A 20,012-nucleotide genomic window follows, 5' to 3' on the forward strand; every position below is an offset into this window, starting at 1 on the left:
AGATAAATTTAGCGCTTTTACGGGCGAAGCGAATGTCTCTTATATTTTGCCCTCTCTTTCCGGTGGGGCGATATTAACCATTCACATGCAATAAATCTGCTAACTTACCTTCAACTTGTCAAAGATCTCTCAATAAATATGCATTGAGAAACCGAGAAATATTCCTACTACCCTAGGACACTTATGTATTCGCGGCATCTAACTTTAGCATTTTCGCGGCAACATCCTCTCGCGAAAATTTCATGAGCGAAACTAAACTATCATAATGAACGTGCGAAAATGCGAAATTAAATGGCTTTGTTCGTTGATATTCACAATAAAATCGTCATATTAGAAATGCAGGCAAGTTTCCTGTTAGGTAGGCTCATTGGGCAATTTTTGCTAAACTCATTATAGCTAATACACCGACTGAACAGCATGGCAAAACAAATTAAGAAAATAAGTTTTTTTGGAAAAGCCTAGACTAATTAGGAAGATGATGATATTAGTTTAGTCATTGAATTTGTAACTGATGAGGATGACAGTCTGGTAGGGAAAGTCATAAAATTGAATGATAATTATGGTGGTGATGAATTTTATTACCAACCAAAAGCAATAACAACCCGGAGCCATGGCCACCGCGTGCTATAAATACTTGAATTCTAAAATTGGTACCACATAGGTCACTGCGGCAGGGACCTTGACGTCATTGGTAGTCCAGGAAACAAATGGCAGCTAGCGATCAAATTGCATTATTGATCTCGCCTACACGTTTCTAGCTGCGGTTCGCAAATAAAAACTACCGTACTTTTCGGACTATTAGCCGCTACTTTTTTCTGATTATTTGAGCCATGCGGTTTATATAAGGGTGCTGCTAATCTGTGGCTTTTACTTTCACCGCTAGGGCGCACTAACGGGAATCTCCAATTAGTGCGATTCTAGCGGTAAAAGAAAATACGAAACAGTGCCTCACGGTACTGTCCCGTTAGGCACTAAGTTAAAAAGCGTCTGATAATACGAAAATGTGCCGTTCTGCACTGTTCCGTTTTAAACGGCAAAGTTGCTGCCACGTTAAAAAGCACAGTCCTTAGTTCTGCGGCCTATACAAAGGTGCGGCTTATGTATTGTTTTATTATCGTTTATTGGAAAATAAAGCAGATGCAGCTTACATAGAGGTGCGTTTTATAGTCCGAAAAGTATGGTAGTCCCAAATTGAAAAAGATTTCGTACCAGTGAACTGGACCTGAGGAATCTAATGATGTTTGTTCCACTCCATTTATTTTCACATCACTATATTTTCGCACTCATCAGAGCTGCGAAATTAAGTTGCAGCGAAATTTTACTCTGTATGCTACTCACGAAACTAAATACTAGCGAAATATAAGTGTCCTAGGGTAGTTGATATCTATTGCTTGCAATTAATCTGCGATGATAAGATAGCTTGTATATTGTTTTGCGATTTGTTGGAGCATTCAATATTTATTTCATTCTAAATTTGAAGACATATTTTTATTTTATATCTATATTTAACAGTGTTTAATAAATGCCCATTGCAGTCATTGATATGTTTGCTACAGTTTGCAGCCAGAACTGGCTTTTCATATGCAATTGAAGAAGAGTTAGAGCCATTATTAGCCATGTTAAGATAACCACAAAGATGCTATTAAATGATGTTATAAATGTTCAGATTTATGTTATACAACAATTATCAACCAAATGTTACAAATACATATACTAATGAACAAGTGACATAAACGAACCATACTTATATTACATGCAGAAACAAAAATTAATGTTTTTAAAACCAAAATATTTGCATCGTTTACTCGGATAGCTGTGTTCTGGTTGTTGCTCTCGATGGAACGAACATTTTCTGATCATCCATCGCCTTACAAGTAAAACCAATATCACAATGTTTTCTGAACTCAACTCTTCTTCTGCACTGCTGAACAAGGTGATATTAGCGTCCTAACAATTTTTGGCAGAGCAATTCTTTGACGCGTTGCATTTAGCACTAATATAATGTATAAAATTTATGCTTGCTAAACGCAACCTTGACCCTAAAACTAGTATTGTAAATGTAAACCATTTTTATATACATGTACCTTGAAGTATCAAGACCACGTTAAATAAGGAACTACTATTAGCTTGAGACAGTTATTAATTATTTCTATGGTACTGCTTTCAAAGTTTTAAGGAAAAAACGAGAAGCTTTAGAGTTAGACAATGAGAGCATTAGGTAATTGTTGTTGATGTAAACAATTCATTATTAATACGATTCTGCGGACACTCTTATACTGATCAATTGATATTATGGATTCGTAAAGATCAAAGATTGTCAAAGTGGCGGTCAAATAGAGCTGGAGTTCAAATTAGAGAGCAGCGCTCTATTTTTTAACCCTTCTCGGTAAATAGAAGTGGCGTTCAAATAGAGGTGGCATTCAATTAGAGGTGGCATTCAATTTTTACAGTAAGTTAGGTTCAACGTTTATGTTAAACGTCTGTTTTGAAGGTAAGAACTCTCCAAGGTACGTACTGCAAGTAGTGCATTGTAATGTTACATTTTTTCGCACATCATAACCACAAAATGCACTAAAGTTATTGCAGGTAACTATAGTTACTAAGGTTAACATATTGTTTTGTTACTATTTTGTAATGATGATTTTTACCAGGTGTTTGCATTAGATAATTACTATGGGTTTCTATACCGCTCTATACGACATTTTCACCTTATGATGCCACGCTGAAACAAAGTAAAATCTTATAATTGTATACCAAATAATTTTTCGTTGTAATCGTAGCAGAACAGACTATACTTAACCATTACTTGCTAATGATTTCACATTTACATACCTTTACAGTTTTATTTTTCTTCCCAATTTATTTCAACAAAACACTTCTTTCATTACATGAAATTTAAAAGTTACCGTTGTTTGAAAACCTTAACAGTTGTTTTATTTTTTCTCTCAATTCACTTGAACTGCACAAAAGCTTTTATCTCATGATATGAAGTTTAAAAGTTAGAATGGTAAATGTTGTATATGTTAAATTAAAATAAATTCCTGTCCAAAGGCCTTTTTATTACCCGGGCAACGCCTGACATTCATCTAGTTATACAATAAGCACTACATAAAAAATATCTGCATGTTATGACATGGGATTTGCGAGTAGGATGGAATCAATATAGGAAATAACAATGTTAACCACCAGTAGATTATTAATTCCTGCACAGTCTACTATAAAACAGTAGTAGTAGCTCAGCCAGCGGTAGTAGTTCTACGGTGAACATAAGGAAAGAACAAGAAAGTCTTTGTCAATGATATGTATGCACTGCATAGACCTATTAACTACACAGTTATATCCAATGATATACAGCCCCCTGGGGCTGTATACCATTGGTTATACATGTATACTGTGTAGTTCAGATGTCTATGATGCACTGTCGCGAAAGTTCAGTTTTGTTACTGCCCAGACATGTGCAGCTAGTGCTCTATAAATACAGTAGCTTAGGAAGAGTCATCCCCTATCTTTTGCTTACCTAGCAGCTGTTCAGCCTTGACAAACTGTTGTTTGGCGGGAGTTCACGAAGACTACAATAAACTTCGAACCTCACGGTTGGATGGTTACAAGCGCATGCTTTCCATAGTCCAAATATCAAGGTCCTTGACCAGAGCCGTATAGCTTCACAGAGTTCCGCAACCAGCTTTTGAATGTCTGGCCATGTAACTTGTATGCTCATCAGAGCAATCCACATTATAGAATTTTGAGAGTACAAGTAGGATAATTTTTAGTTTCACAATGGGTAAAATTCACAATTGAATGAACATGTGTTGCGATGAAGCGGCGCGTAAAAATTAAATTATTCTATATGGTAACTGAGTTTCCAGCGCATAAATATATCATGGATGAAAAAGTCTTGGCATAAAATCCAATCCTGGCAAAGCATGTTTCACTTTAAGCGGCTCTAGCTTTGTAATAAATCTGAACATATACTTTGGATACTGTGCGTGTATTCCTGTTATTTTTATACCAATACGACACATGTATATTCATAAAATATGATTAGTTAAAGAACAGTTTTCAATTTACATTGCAAAATCGTTCCACAAAGCAAACAAAATTCTCCACCTAGGTTTGCTTCATAAAAAAATCAATTTAATAATTCTTGATTAATACTCTTTTTGAACACTGTTGGAACTAATTTTTCAGATCTAATATTTGATTCAAAGGTTTAAGAATCAAGGACTGTTTATTTGAATGATTCCTCTTACAGTACAGGTTTTATGGACTGCTTATCCTAACCTCATTCGCCTGTAAAAGCCATCTATCAGAAGTGTCTAAGATTGGCTGTAAAAGGCATGCTATCCCATTTTTTAAGAATCTATCCCCTAAATAGTCCAATAGTAGGTTTCTTGATAGTAATTTCAGTTAATAGTGCCTTCTGCTGGTGTACTATAACTACTATAGTACCATTTATAAATTTATAGCAGATTGTTTATACTTCAAACTGAAACTACACTACTGCATTTTTTGCTTGTTTTGAAATTTTGAAGTTATGTAATGCACACGTTTCTCTAATCTTGTCGTTCTCTATTACAACTTATCACATGAGACAGCAGCAGTAACGTTATATTGTTGGCAAAACTGACCTGATTTTCAAATTCATCACGAAGAGAAGACCACTCCAAACAACCAAAGAGAATATTTGAACACATTTTATTTTCAATAGAGCTATGTACAAATTATGTTCAGGTAATAGTGGTGGCTCAGTCATCAATTCAAACTTGTCCATCAACGTACAAACGTGCAGACCACTGGAGAATCCATTATCTCCCCTCAACTAAAAATAACAAGATAAAACATTTCAACTAAAGATGCAATAACAACATGGGATTTCTATTATAGAGGTAATAACAGCGCAAGTATTTTTATTGTAGATATAAAAACAACCTGCGATTTTTGTAGACATGGATATGGATCATGGATACATCCATATATATTTATATTGTAGATGCAATACATGAATATTTCATTTATTTTAATCAACTCAATGCAAGTATTTCGTAAGTACATTAAATACTCTATTGAAGTGATTAGAAATGGATAATAAATAACATTAATTGAACTTTTTAAACAATTTGTATCAGTCAGTCTGCATACCATTAGCTCTGATATACAACTAAATCGAACAGCACTCAATACACAGCAGATAATAGACATACATATCTATGGACAAACAAACCTCTGCTTACATATAGCATTAATTACTTACAAATAAAAACTACAGCATACGAATTAAAGTTTTGGCAAACCTCTTTCTCGACATCTGAGGCTATTTCCAACATTCAATACTTAATTTCTTGAAACATTGCACCTACACACATGAAGGAGAAAAGGCATTGCCCCTGAGATGAAGTAGTCATAAAAATTTCTTTATAGTGATTGTTGTATTATCAATGTAGTTGTTGCACGTAAATTTAGTTATTTATTAGTTTTGTATATATTGTTGGTTTTAATTCAATGTGTATATTCGCTACAGTATTTATCAAGAAATTATCTCAAGTCTTTGGGATGCGGAATGAATTGAACGATTTATGGCGTATTCTAATAGAAATATTTACTTCAATAACAGTTTTCACAAATGGAGCAGATCTGGGAACAAATATACAGTATATGCAGTTTTTACTGCATCTTACCGCAGTGATATAGTTGACTATACTTACTATAGGAGCTGAGATCTATTTCATCTGGGAGTTCAGTGATGTTTACTTCAAATCTGTCTTGCACATCATTGAGCACCTTGGCATCAGTCTCATCAGACACAAAGGTTACAGCCAAACCTGAAAAATACCAAAGCATCATAGTTATCTGCCAGTTTATACATGGCAAGGCATCATAGTTATCTGCTAGTTTATACATGCCAAGGCATCATAGATATCTGTCAGTTTATACATGCCAAGGCATCATAGTTATCTGCTAGTTTATACATGCCAAGGCATCATAGTCATCTGCCAGTTTATACAAGCGTGCAAAACAGAACATACTATTATCAGTAACACGGATAGCAATTGAAATACACATCTAACACATAAAACAAAAACAATTTTAGGATGTTATGCATTTAGCTAGAGCCAATACGCTGACTTTAAAGGTTAACTTGCAACAAAATTCACATTACAGTTATTTGGTATCAAAAGATTCGCCATGTCTTACTGTGCTGTAGGTGCCAAATATGTGGAAATGTAATTACAAGCTCTTAAAAGCTCAAAAACGAAAAGCCGCCGTAGGTTGGAATCTGTTTATTTTTTCTGAAGTGGTCATTACAGTTTGGTTATTGTCTTGTCACGTGATGTTTCCACGTGAATTGAAAGGTCAATAAAAAGCTCAATATAAAACTTATCGTAGCACTAGTTTACGACAAACACTTCGGGTTTTACCGAAGGCCCCGTATCAAATAGAGATGCTCGCTACTTTACAGTTTCGTTTCGGCTTGATGTAATCGTCAAGTCGTAATCTGATCATGTGACCCAATACTTCGCAAATTATTTTTGCAGCACTGTTCGATTATCACAGTTGACCAACAGGCTCATCTTGGTTATCAGACAATGATATGTACTCCTTCGAGGTAAAATGATAAAATTAAATGAATTTTTATGGTAAGTTATAAGATATCAGTGCTAAAAGTGACAGCATTACATTGACGATAAAACAGACGCGTAAGAACAATAGACATGGTTTTATTGAATGCATGAAGTATATTTGTGAAAATATTTCGACGAATAAGGTTGCATGAAAATGTAAACAGAAACCATCTCCCACAACTATGTCACATTTGAGCCGTTTTGGAAAGAGAATCCAAACTACGGCGGTCTCGTGTGGCCGCGATTAACTGTTCGTTTTTTAGCTTTTAAGAGCTTGTAATCACATTCCCACATACTTTGCACCTACAACACAACAGAGTAAGACATGGTGAATCTTTTGATATCAAATAAATGTAATGTGAATTTTGTTGCAAGTCAACCTTTAAAGAAATTTCAGTTTCGGATACTCTACATGCCTCACTTATGGACTATTTCTAGAAAGGTTTTCATCGTTGACGCGGATGCGCAATGTACAACTGCATATGTGCCTTGAGGCCCATGGGTTAGTTCTATCATCATGAGGTAGAAATACTGCACAGCTAGTAAACTCTAGCATGAAGGGTATTTAACCAATAATAATCAACACTTGTTTCCAGTAAGCTCATCAAATGAGCCCAGAGCGCCTACCTTTGGTACCAAAGCGGCCAGCCCGAGCAACTCTATGTAGGTAGGTGTCCGAGTCTTCTGGCATGTCATAGTTGAAGACAATGTTAACACGTTCAATGTCCATTCCTCGGCCAAACAAATTGGTAGCTACGAGAATTCTCTTATTAAAGTCCTGCAATCACACTTTGGATAAAGAGCTCTAAACCATGTCCAATATTACAACAGCGGCTCCAGCCGAAGTCAGAGAAGTAAATGTCTGGAGAGGTATTCAACTTAATAACATGTAGGTTGATAGAAGCCTGGGGGTTATTACAGGTAAAGAAATGTTTCCGAGTTGAAACTTCTGATGAATTTCTCTTCACCAGAATCTATTTTCAGCAATATTGCAAGGGATACGATTTTTCTCCGATGATGCCAAATTAGAATAATTTATCCAATGATGCTACAATTTTATTTATTACGGTATTAGTCTACAAAGAGATAAAATAATTAGTTGTGAGTAAGTAAGGTGATCCGTATCAAAATGTTTGAACCAACCATAACAGTAGTTTTAATTCAAAGAACAACTGAAACAGCTGGTTACAGTAGATGTTAAGTCAAAAGATGTCAATTATAAATGCCTCCAATGAATTATCAACTTTGGCAACTTGATAAATTCTAGTGCCAAATGCTAACATATCCGTATTGCTCTAACGACCTAAAAAGTTTGATGCCGATTCGCCAAACAGTTTTAGGATGAATCTGTTCAACAGTCTAAAATATTGAAATAAAGATATGGGACAAACTTTGCTGTAAAAATAGTATGGCTGATACATGTGCCACGGAGAAGCTATTCTACACAGATGGAAACAAGGATGCTTTTGAATACCCTACTAGTAGGGCTGATGAGTGGGGAATGCCGAGTGTAGCTTCAAGTCTGTCAGTAGGCCTAAATGATTGTGAAATCACATATTTTTGATTGAGGATAGATAATTTTCACACAAATCCTAAGGGTGTACATCTCATTACCCTGAGCGCAAGTGTCATGAATTCCAAATCACTCTAAGGCAGTACTGTTATGTTGAAATGGTAACAGCAATATATAACCTAGTCTTTCATTAGGTTAGAAATGAATTTTACTGATCCTGGTGTGAATATAGGCAACAGCCCAGGGCTCAGAGCAAGCAGCATATCATTGAGCCTGCAACAGGTATTTTTAACTGCAACATTTAGCTGCGCTAAAGGGACTGAATTTCTCACTGTGAAACGATTAGAACATTATAGACGAGAACCTTGAACTGCTGATAGCGGGAGAGACGCTCCTCTTGTGTCATTGCTCTATGAATGGCAATCGCGGGAAAGTTCTGTTCTAGAAGCAACTGGGCTAGTGCCATACATCGCTGGACTGACTTCACAAAGATGATCACCTACAGTAATGGTATTACTACAAATAATGGCCAACTGTTCTAAGCAATTCTTATCTATTAAGCAAGGAAGATCAATAAAGGCAAGGCTACTTTCTTCGAGCTTACCTGATTGAATTCAAGGGCATCTAAGAGGTCAAATAACTTTCTGTTTTTTTCGTTGTCACGGAGTTTGACGTAGTGTTGCTGGAGGCCATGCAATGTCAGCTTTGAGTCATCATCAACATACACTTCCATAGGCTAGCAAGGAGTACAGGGAGTGATTTACATAGCATGCATGTAACATATGGCCTACACGCTACCATATAAAAATACACTAGCACGATGTTGACAACACATAAGCACTATATTAAATGTCTATCAAAATATATTTTTGTAAAGCTGGGTATTCACCTCATAAAGCGAATAGACAGTCGCATTACATAAATATAACCAAATCAACTGAAACAATATTCTACCCTTTTGCGGAGGAAACATGTCTTTCTTTATTGGTTCTGTGGACAAATTAAATTTTGGTAGAATTTAATTAAACTATCACTTAGTGATACAGTAAAAGGATACCAATGTTGTTAAGTGTCTTTAAGTGTATTTATTGTCAGCAACATATTTATCTATGATTATCGATATGGAATGCTTACCTGAAGATGCATAGCGATATGCTATGGAAAACAGATACTATTAAACCTACTAAAAATGGATGAAGATGAAACACGTCAGCGTGCTACTCAACATTCTACAGGAAAATCTAAAAATTTCTTCAATCCTGATCAATCAATTACTGATCGATATGATAATAATTCAGATGATGGTAGTGATGTAAATGCTGTAGATTTGGAATAAAATGAGAAAAGTGACGGTTATAGTAGCTCGGACGAAGGTAAATGAACAGACACAACAACATGGTGTAAGGACTGTGTCATTGGTCGCTGCCGAAAAGATTGTTTCCAAGCATACCATAAGTAGACAGTTGTTGTAATATATACGCGAATGGGTGTTTGCGCACAAAAGAACTTGCTAAAACAAATAAATTTTAGTTCAAGCTACATATGCTCAGAGAATTATTCAACAAATTATCATGAAAAAGCTACACAGGTTTTGGGCGTTTTTGGGAGCTTTTGATCCTTCAATAACCACCTATTAAGCTTAGCTAAGATACAAAAAGGTTTTTTGTCAAACTTCAAAAAATCAAGTAATTAAAAATGGAAGTACTTATATAAATTTCCAAATTGATGCGTAATATCTGGTATCAAATAAGCATGGAACATGGGCAATGTTGATTACTGCATACGGAATAAAATATATTTGCTCAGAATCATCAAAAGTTGTACTTAATGAAAATTATTTTTGGTTGCATCATTTTTATTTTAATACTCATTCTTGCTACCAGCCTGGGCACTCACTCTTATCTGATACCGATAACAGATGCCTCCAACAGGTGGCGAATGTCCACTCAACCAGTAAGACTCCTATCTCAATCTTGCTCCGTTCAGTCTTTAGCTTAGCAGTTCGATCCGATGTGAAACACTTCCAGAGGAACTCGACCACAACCAAACAAAACCAAGTGAACCAATAAGTATGAACTAAAGGATTACTGAAGGAGAAGGCTGGATGAGAAGATGCAAGACTAAAGAGTGAAAAGCTCACCGGACATGCCGGGAGTACACTGACAACATTGTGACCCAAAGAAAATAACAAGAATGACCATGAGAACTAAGGCCCAATTTCAACCAAAGACGCCACAAACAAAACTCAGATGATTCATCTTCATGGTGAGGCAGATTGAGTCTTGACCCAATAAAGTGACGCAGAGACATTCGCCAAAATGAAAAAAATATCAGATACAATATGGATATCGAAGAACTATTGATTCACGAAATGTCTATAAAGAACTGATCTAAGCTGGAACATAGAAAATGGCCAACATAGACAAACTGTTAATGAGACATTGACGGCAGTTTCAAGCAAGGAAGTGGCCAATTCGAGTGAAAGAGATGTCAAGGTGCTTGTTGTACGAGAATGAAGTCTGTCGCAGAGTTGGAAACAGGAGGGCAATAAGCTCTTACATCCATCATGAACTTTTTGCAGACAGGACGAACATCTTTACTGAGAGTAGCAGAAAACATCATCACTTGTTTCTCATGAGGAGTCATTCGGAAAATCTCTTGCACATCTTTCCTCATATCTATAAACAATAGGTTTTAAAGTCAAGTCACGGGCAGCTACCAATGGACAGAAACACACCGAGTAGGGATGCACCAAACAACAAATAGCTCTAACTTACCAAGGGTTTCCAACATTTTATCACATTCATCGAGTACGAAGTGCTTGACATTCTTGAGGTTCAGGCTCTTGTTCCTACAGAGGGCAAGCATCCGTCCAGGTGTGCCAACCACAATATGGGGAGTATTCTTTTTCAAAGTCTGCTCATCCTTTTGTATAGGCATGCCTGGGAGAAAAGAGAGGAGCCCATTGGGAAATGTGGCATATTTCTTATTATGTTTGTTGAAGGTAAGAAAATATAAAAAGTGCAATTTTTATCTTTCTTTAGAAAACTTTATCCTATCAAAAAATGGGATTTGCAGAGACCTTGGCAAAATGGATTACATAAATATTTGAAGCTGCAAGATGACTTTTCTAAAGCTTTTGACTTGAAATATTGAGTTGCTATCGGCAAGTCATTATAGCTTAGCGGAACGTTCAAAAGCAATTATTAGCACGCTGATTGGACCCCATTCAATGTCTGCTACAAAAGAATGGTTAAGCTAATGATTTTCTATGTAGAGCGATAAACAGTTTGTCATTCATAGTTGCTGCAACATTTTTTTAATAAAAGCATGACAGCAGTTAAGTCTACACGTTTTGTGAAAGCAGTAAATGATAGGGCAGACAACTTTACTTTAATCAAGAGTAACATCCTCATGCAGCAATTTATAATCATTTTGTAATGACCAACACAGCGGCTTGTTACCAATTTGTGTAGTACATTACCCACTCAACTTGCAAACAATAACTTATTGCTGTTGACAACACATTATTCCCAGTTACTAGTGATTTCTGAGAAGCTCAGTTGAAAACAGGTCAATATCTGTGTCAATAAAGAAACAAATCTTTACACTAACATAATTAATCATGAGTGTGATGTCTTTCTTCAGATATCAACTGCTGTAGAACTTAAGTCTATTGTGCATTGCTGTGTATTGATACGAAGCAACAGTATATCAATATCACAATAGCTCACTAGTCAGCAATGTTAAATGTAGTTTTTTAATTCTCTTTTATCAAACTTATTCAGATGTTATAAAACAGAATGCACAAAATCTCCCATTTAGCTGCGTTTAAAAATAAGACAACAACCTATTTCTCAACGCACACTCAAATGATAAGAAATGCAGATATGAAAAATATACATATTGCGTGTATAAAGCATTGCATAGTGAGCAATTAAAATAGTAACCATTAGTATTTCGACATTTTTCACAAATGGCAAATTAAAAGACAAAAATCTATTAATTGGGTTTAACATGAATCTAAACATGAACAAGTTACTAGTGAAAAAGGTTGTTTATATTGCCGTGTAATATGTCTAATCTATGATGAACGATTTAAAACATGGCAATTTTTAGGTTTCGTTGTGTTTGAAAGATTTGAGATAAATTTCGTTTGATGATATATATATATATATATATATCATCAAACGAAATTTATCTCCAATCTTTCAAACACAACGAAACCTAAAAATTGCCATATATATACAGTCAAACATGGATAACTCGAACTTCAAGGGACCGAGCAAAAGTGTTCGAATTATCAGAGCGTTCAAGTTATCAGAGCACTGTCACAAGTCCATATATTTACTTATTTATTAGTAGATACATGTACATATACAAACTATAATATAAATCAAAAGCACAAATGGCTTGTTTCAAATTAAATGCTTCTAATGTAAAGTTTAAAACGTTTTCATGAAAAAGTATAGAGATTTTTCTATCACTTGAGATTGGTTTGTTGTTTGAGGTGATGTTATTGCCAGGACGTTTTTCAGATTGACATTGGCAAAACTTGATCGTTGTTGAAATGCTCAAAAGAAAAGACATTTTTTTCTTTTGGGGTTTTACCCACGATCAATTTTGCCGTTTTTTCTTGAAGTTTATGCAGATTACCTTACTTTACCTGGGATTCGTTAAGAGCAACATTCCGAGGCAGTTCAATTAGAAGTTTTACGAGGTTTTACGGTACATTCTATATCACTCACGCTTTTTTAATAGATACTTATTGAATGTACACACGTATTCTGTGTTTAGGTCAAACGATGAATAGTTTTTTGTAGCTCAGACAACGTATACGTTTAATTACAACATTTTTAAGACGTTTTAAACATTCAACATTCCGACGTTGATTCAACACGGAATCAACGTCGGAAAACTATTCATCACGGGCTAGCCGGGTCACGCACTCAAGGATTTTCGCCACGCACATACAAAACAACATGTGATTTTTGTTTTGTATGTGCGTGGCGAAAATCCTTGCGCGCGTGACCCGGCTAGCCCGTGCTATTCATCGTATCGCAGTATAAATCAAATTTCACCAAACTTTTAAAAAAGTCGTTGACAAAAATATTTTGCCGATAGTGGTAATAACGACGCTTATGAATTACGAAAAGATGAAGTTTACCTCTATGGCTTTGAATAAAGTGATTTTCTAAAGCGATAACAACCGTTTCGGTAGCCGTTGGGCAAAAAAACAGTTCGAATTAACAGTGTTGAGTTCGAGTTATCTATAGCAATTTATCATTACGTGGGAACGGACCAAAGGAAATGTTCGAAATAACCATGTGTTCGAGCTATCCGTGGACGAGTTATCCATGTTTGACTGTGTGTATATATATATATATATATATATATATATATATATATATATATAGCGCCTTCAACTTGTGACTTCAAGTTGATACTCTGACATGATGGCAACATACCAAAATTATAGGTCTTCACTAATTGACAAGAATGAAGGCCATATACAACTTCAGGAACTTACCTCCAAAAAACACAGCTGCTTTTACTGTGGGCATGTATTTACTGAATCGCTCATACTCTTTGCTGATTTGAAAGGCAAGTTCCCTTGTGTGACAGAGTACCACAACTGCGACCTCACCATCAACCTGAATCGGCATCACAATAGGTCAACATGTCTTCTTGAATTGTTGGACAACAATTAGCAAGTTTTTTTTCAGAAGTAATGTTATTAATTACTGAGGAATCATTTGTGAGTGAGAGCTAGATTTCATACAACTCTCAGCATTTGTTAATGTCTTAATTTGACAAAATGTGATTAAGTGGCATATTTGTCTATAGCTGACTTTGTCAGGACTTAAGATCTTCAGACTTTATGTCCTTGACTAATGCAAAGCTTTACGAAGATTGAAAGACAATGCCAGTTAGCAAAAACCAAAATAAGTATTGAGGCAGACATCACCATGATAGTAGAGCATGGTATGAAGTACAGCAACAATATACATAATCCGAGAGGTAAACACTGAAAACATTTTCTGATAACTACTTCATTTCACAAAAACAACTATTTATCAATGGAATAATAGTGGTGAACCAATAACATCACATAAAACAATGTGGTGATGAAACAGCCTCAAAAGGGCAATGGGTTTGTTCTGCCACCTGAATCAGTGAATAATCAACACTAGTGCTTGGCACGAGTACTTTTTGGCCAAGAAGTTTTTCGGGTATCAGGTTTGTTGATACTGGTTTTACGTCTAAAATTTATAACCATCAGACATATTCTTAAATTTACAATGCAATTATAATTCTATTAAATTTATTTATTTGTTTTTTTACTATTTTCTAACGAACAATATTCGTGCTCGCAGCCTTAACCCTTTGAAGTTTAACCCCAACTGTCGGTTTTCAGGCATTTCGTAGGGTGTGTCAGAATCTCTATCACTCGGAATTTCGGCATTCACATGGCTTTGTTCACATAAACCGTTTCTAAGTAACAGCATAAAACAATCAAATTTTTTTTGCACAAGATATTAGACCAGAAATTTCACTTCCATTTGTAACAATTTTCAATATCTTTACCTACTTCCTTCGTTTTAATAACAAAGTTGATTTGAACGATATCGCGAAAAAATCGACATGACTCGTTTGTTGGTAGGTCATAAGTGATTGTGAAGCAAATAAAGAATTTTATAATACTAATTATGATTTTCCAGTATCTTTTGAGTCATAAAATAATGATGAACATGTGCTCAATGGATATGCTATTGTAAATGTTTTACGGGTTTTTTAAAATCGTGCAAACTTTTATAGTTTTAGCCCGAATAATGTATTATGTATTGTATTATGAGCACGTTCAGATATATGTAATGAAAGTTTAAAAACTTCGGATTGTTGGACAGATTGCTCAGGGTTTCTGACGCCCATCGACAGTAAGGCCAGTGTTAACAGGCGGGGGTTATCAAACAGTGTCTAGAGTGTGCACTCTACTCGTCGAGTCCGTGTACCAAAACCCGAACCCGCAAGATCGATATACCCAAAATCTTTATTTACCAAGACAAGATAAATCCGCGAGTTCAATGAGTTTTATTGCCGTGCTCAGCACTAATCAACACATTATCAATGTGATAAAGTTTTGATAACTAACCAGCTTGCAGCAAGACGTGTACGAGCCCGCTAAACGTTTCATTAGTGGTGAATAAAATAACTTTGTCGTGGTTATAAAACAGCATTATTCCAACAGTGCTTGGAATTAGATTTCTTTACTGTTTATAAACATTTGAGGATGCAACACCACAACTTTTTTCCAATCAGAAACAGCCATTGCTACCTATTATCAACTATTGCTTCTAATTTCATTTTCATACAGTAGCCATACCACCAGCAAATCTTACCGGCTCTAATTGTTGCAATGTGGCCAGGACAAAGACGGCAGTCTTTCCCATACCGGACTTGGCCTGACACAAAACATCCATGGAGAGAATAGCTTGTGGGATGCATTCATGTTGAACTTCAGATGGATGTTCAAAGCCACAATCAACAATGGCTCTTAGTAACTCTGGTTTTAACAGAAAATCTCTAAATCCAGAACTATGAATGGACACATAGGATCCTGTAGGAATAGACAGAAACAGGTCAACTTTAATACATAGAAATCCCACAAAAATGAAAATTTAACTAAACTGCATTTACACACTACAATGGAATTTCCATAATTAAACAGTTTTGGTTTTGGCACTATTTGGTTATCTCACACCCAAGCAGGAACCTAATGAAGAATCCTAGCAAAATCGACCAAGCAATCAGCACAACATGTTACCTTTAACTTTTTTGGCATCCCCTGCAGCTTGCTCTTCCGCTGCTGGGGCTTGCTGATCATCCTCTTCATAATCCAAAAGTTCCTCAGTGAGTTCAGTGTTGTCAGCCATTATTAGGACTTGTATTGCAACTACAAAATACGTATTCTACTAATAATCCTAATCTATGTGACAGGTCATATCATTTCCAGTACAACTGAGATCGGATCACAAACTATATAAATAACAGCTCTATGTAATAGAGAAACTTCTCAGCTTTTCAAAATGAAATTGAAGCAATTTAACCAGAGATACGGCTTTTTATCAAAGGTGGTGTTGGTCAAAAGGGTCGACACAACAAACTGAGAAGTTTGTCTTCAAGGGTGATTGATTGGATATAGAAAAGTAGTATTTGTTGACATAGAGGAAGGTCATAGCAACCGCACGCTACAAACATTGCATTTTCATGAATGTTGGGAATGACAGTCTTTACAAAAGTCTAAGCCACATAGACAACTTTCACTTTGGTAGCTCACTGTGCGCTATATGAAAGGCCGCATTTATATTGAAAATAATACGACCCGTCACCTACCCTACAGGATGAAATTATTCGCGGAGTTGAATTTTGCAAAAATTGTTTTTTCATGTATATTCGCAAACTAAATTATTTGTGGATGAACACATTCGCGAATAAATTAATCAGTGAAAGCAGCTAGCAATATATTAAAATCTTTGCATGCATATACGTGTTTAGGTTTCTATTTAGCTGAGTAATTTATATCGATCATGCTAAACTAGAAATTTTTGGCTGCATCCGGAGGTTTTCATGAATGTTCATCGATTTGGAGGCCTTTGGTAAACCAACAAATTGTGGTAAGTTATGAGTTTTTTCAACGTAAGAACTGCAGGAGAGATGTTTTATATGATGATGCCTTGTCTAATTCCGATTAACTTGTGACAACTTAGGATAATTTTGTAAAGAAGTGTGATGCATTGGCAATGGGCTAACTCAAAGCCCCGGCGATGATTATAAAAGAGTTTGGAACTCAGCTACGTTTACTAACTCTGCCTAGCGGCTAGTTTTTAATTTGAGGTAGTAGTCATTCTCCCGTGTGTTAAAAATAAAACTAATTATTCGCGGATTTTAATAATTCGCAGAATTTACTGTACGCGAACTCGCGAATTATTAAATCCATCGAATAGTTTTATCCTGTAAGGTATATATATAAATCTCAGTGTTTGTCTTTTTGTTTTCAACCCTGTGCCCAGTTATGGCGATCAAAATCTAACATTTATAAATCTGTATTGCACTAGATTTGATCTCAAAACCTCCTGAACTAGAGGCAGCTAGTTTAACCATTAAAATAGGAGTCCAACTAATAATAATAGCCAAGATCGGTTAAAAGGCTCAACAAGATTCATTACATCGGTTAAAATGGATCAGGCTTGAGGTTAATACCTAGCACTGTTGATCATTACACGGAACGAAACGATTATTTAGCCATTTGCAAACACGGCAATTATTTTAGTAAAGAATACTAACTAGCTTAGAATACTAACTAGCTTACGAGACAAGTTAATGAAATTCAGTGAATAATTATTTTCGAAATTCCAGTTATTCTAGCATTTGTATACATATATATATATATATATATATATATATATATATAAATCAGTGTTTGTCTGTATTCAGCCCGTCTGTCCATGTGTCCAGCTATAATGATAGTTTTAGGAACGAAAAACCCACTTTGCACTGGATTGGAACTTGGAATCTCCAATTCTGCAGACAGGTATTTATCCAATACACATACACTGTCCAACTGGATATACAGTCAAACATGAATAACTCGGCCTCAGATAGCTCGAACAGTTTTGTTTGGTCCGTTCCCATGCAATGATAAATTGCTTTAGATAACTCGACTTCAACTTCGCGAACTTGAGCAATTTTTTGCCCAACGGCTACCAAGACGGTTGTTATCGCTTTAGAAACTCACTTTATTCTAAGCCATAAAGATAACCCTCAACTTTTAGTAGTTCGTACGCTTCGTTATTACCATCCTCAGCAAAATATTTTCGTCAACAACTTTTCTAAAGGTTTGGTGAAATTTGATTTTTACAAAACATCCGCTAAGCGATATTCCTACAAAGGCGAGGAAAAGCGAGGTAACCTTCGCATTAACTTCAAGAAAAATCAGCAAAATTGATCTTGGTTAAAACGCTCAAAAGAAAAAGATATCTTTTCTTCTGAACATTTCAACAGCGATCAGGTTTTGCCAATTTTAATCTGAAAACGTCCTGGCAGTCACATCACATAAAACAACAAACAAATCTCAAGGGATAGAAAAATATCTATATTTTCTGATAAAAAATTTTTAAACTTTACATTAGAAGCATTTAATTTGAAACAAGCCATTCATGCTTTTGATTTATATTATAGTTTGTATATGTACATGTATCTACTAATAAATACATGGACTTATGACAGTGCTCTGATAACTTGAACGGTCTGATAACTCGAACACATTCACTCGGTCCCGTAAAGTTTGAGTTATCCATGTTTGACTGTACTATGGAATCAATTATGTACATACTTATTACATTTGCAGATCTTTCATGGTTTCACGCTTAACACTGCAATCTAGCATTATGCGTGAAACCGCACCAAAAGAAAAATGTGCCTATATGTGAAGTTTAGAAGTTGGAATTATAAATGTTGTATAGAAATAAATTTTCTGTGCAAAAAACCATTTTATTACCCATGCAACGCCATGCATTCATCTAATACATTCTAATATTGAATAGGTAAAAATGTCCAATTGCTCACTCGTCATTTCAAGTCACACACCTACTCAATTTTAACATGACAACATCCAAACAATGACAACTAGCATGTTAGAGCACCAAAATTGGTTTACATGTTCAACTGCTTCAAAACCGCATTCAACCCGAAAATCAAAGCAGTACTTATAAGTATGAGTTGTATGATTTGACAAAAATTGGCCTCAAAGCAAAACAAAAGTACATGACTCCTTTAATTACTGCCAGATTTTAGTACTGGTGAAAACTAACAGTTTTCACAAATATGCAATATCTGTTGAAAGCCCTTCACACTCCAAATTCGGCTGGAAAAATATTGCAGTCACAGAAACTTTGCCATGTTTAAAAATTTGCGGTATGTCCCACTCAAATTATTCACTATAAATCATCAATGGGTGACAGCAATTATAAGTTTTCTAAGAAATATGCCTAATAGAGAAAGAACAACTGGAGAAATCATTAAAGGGTGACAGCAATTATGTTTTCTAAAGAATATGCCTAATAAAGAAAGAACAACCAATACACAAAGCGTAGAATGAATAAATACTACGATAAATAATATAGAGCATTTAGCTGTCAATCTCAAAAAATCAGTTTCACGCATATATAGATCTGTTCTCATCAGTCATAATTTGATATATATGTATATCAGTATATGTAAGCTATATATTGTTTTATCACATCTGTTAGTACAAGTGGGTGGTTATGTCTACACGAGCACAGGTCCTCTACCAAAACCTGAGAGTTTGAGCACTCGTCTAAAGATCTTAGCCATTCCCAATCGTACGCTTTTGTACAAGTGACTTGTGTTGCGCGTTGCCGGTATTCGGGCAAGCCATATTTAATGCGCCTGTGTTATCGCGCCTAATGCTCCTTTGACTACTGGAATTGCAGCTTTTCTTATTTGTTAGCACTTTTCAATCACATATATATAATTGATGTAATCACATCAACCAAATATTTGTGCAGAAACAGTTCATTTCGTAAGCCTACAATTCCACGTCTGTATTTGAAGATACGGATGCGATACTTCAAAGATTGTCCTATTGGGTTATCTGCTGTTCTACACTATGTGAAGTTCAAGAGATAAATCAGTCAGTACAGCCACTTTTAACACAATAGGTTTTTATCTGTAAACCAACTGACGCAAACACACCAAGATGATAGTAAGACAAACTTACCTAAACTAATTCCCGTAACACAAGGATTGAATGGAGTAAAAAAAAGACAAGATGGCCGCAGACCCCGCTAATCTCTGGG

The 20,012-nt window shown here is 35.5% G+C and overlaps 1 protein-coding gene across 1 annotated transcript; it reads right to left on the bottom strand.

Annotated features, from left to right (window-relative positions):
- Positions 1 to 4,679: 4,679 nt before the first annotated feature.
- LOC137401186 (spliceosome RNA helicase DDX39B) lies at positions 4,680 to 20,012 on the bottom strand. Its single transcript, XM_068087572.1, has 11 exons — positions 19,934 to 20,012; positions 15,959 to 16,087; positions 15,534 to 15,751; positions 13,664 to 13,787; positions 10,911 to 11,075; positions 10,693 to 10,811; positions 8,738 to 8,869; positions 8,498 to 8,632; positions 7,248 to 7,398; positions 5,703 to 5,819; positions 4,680 to 4,819 (listed from the first exon to the last, which is right to left on the bottom strand). The coding sequence occupies exons 2-11, from the start codon at positions 16,065 to 16,067 to the stop codon at positions 4,806 to 4,808; spliced, it is 1,284 nt and encodes a 427-aa protein (XP_067943673.1). The 5' UTR covers positions 16,068 to 16,087; positions 19,934 to 20,012; the 3' UTR covers positions 4,680 to 4,805.

The sequence above is a fragment of the Watersipora subatra genome, chromosome 7 (genome assembly GCF_963576615.1).
Source record: "Watersipora subatra chromosome 7, tzWatSuba1.1, whole genome shotgun sequence".
NCBI lineage: Eukaryota > Metazoa > Bryozoa > Gymnolaemata > Cheilostomatida > Watersiporidae > Watersipora > Watersipora subatra.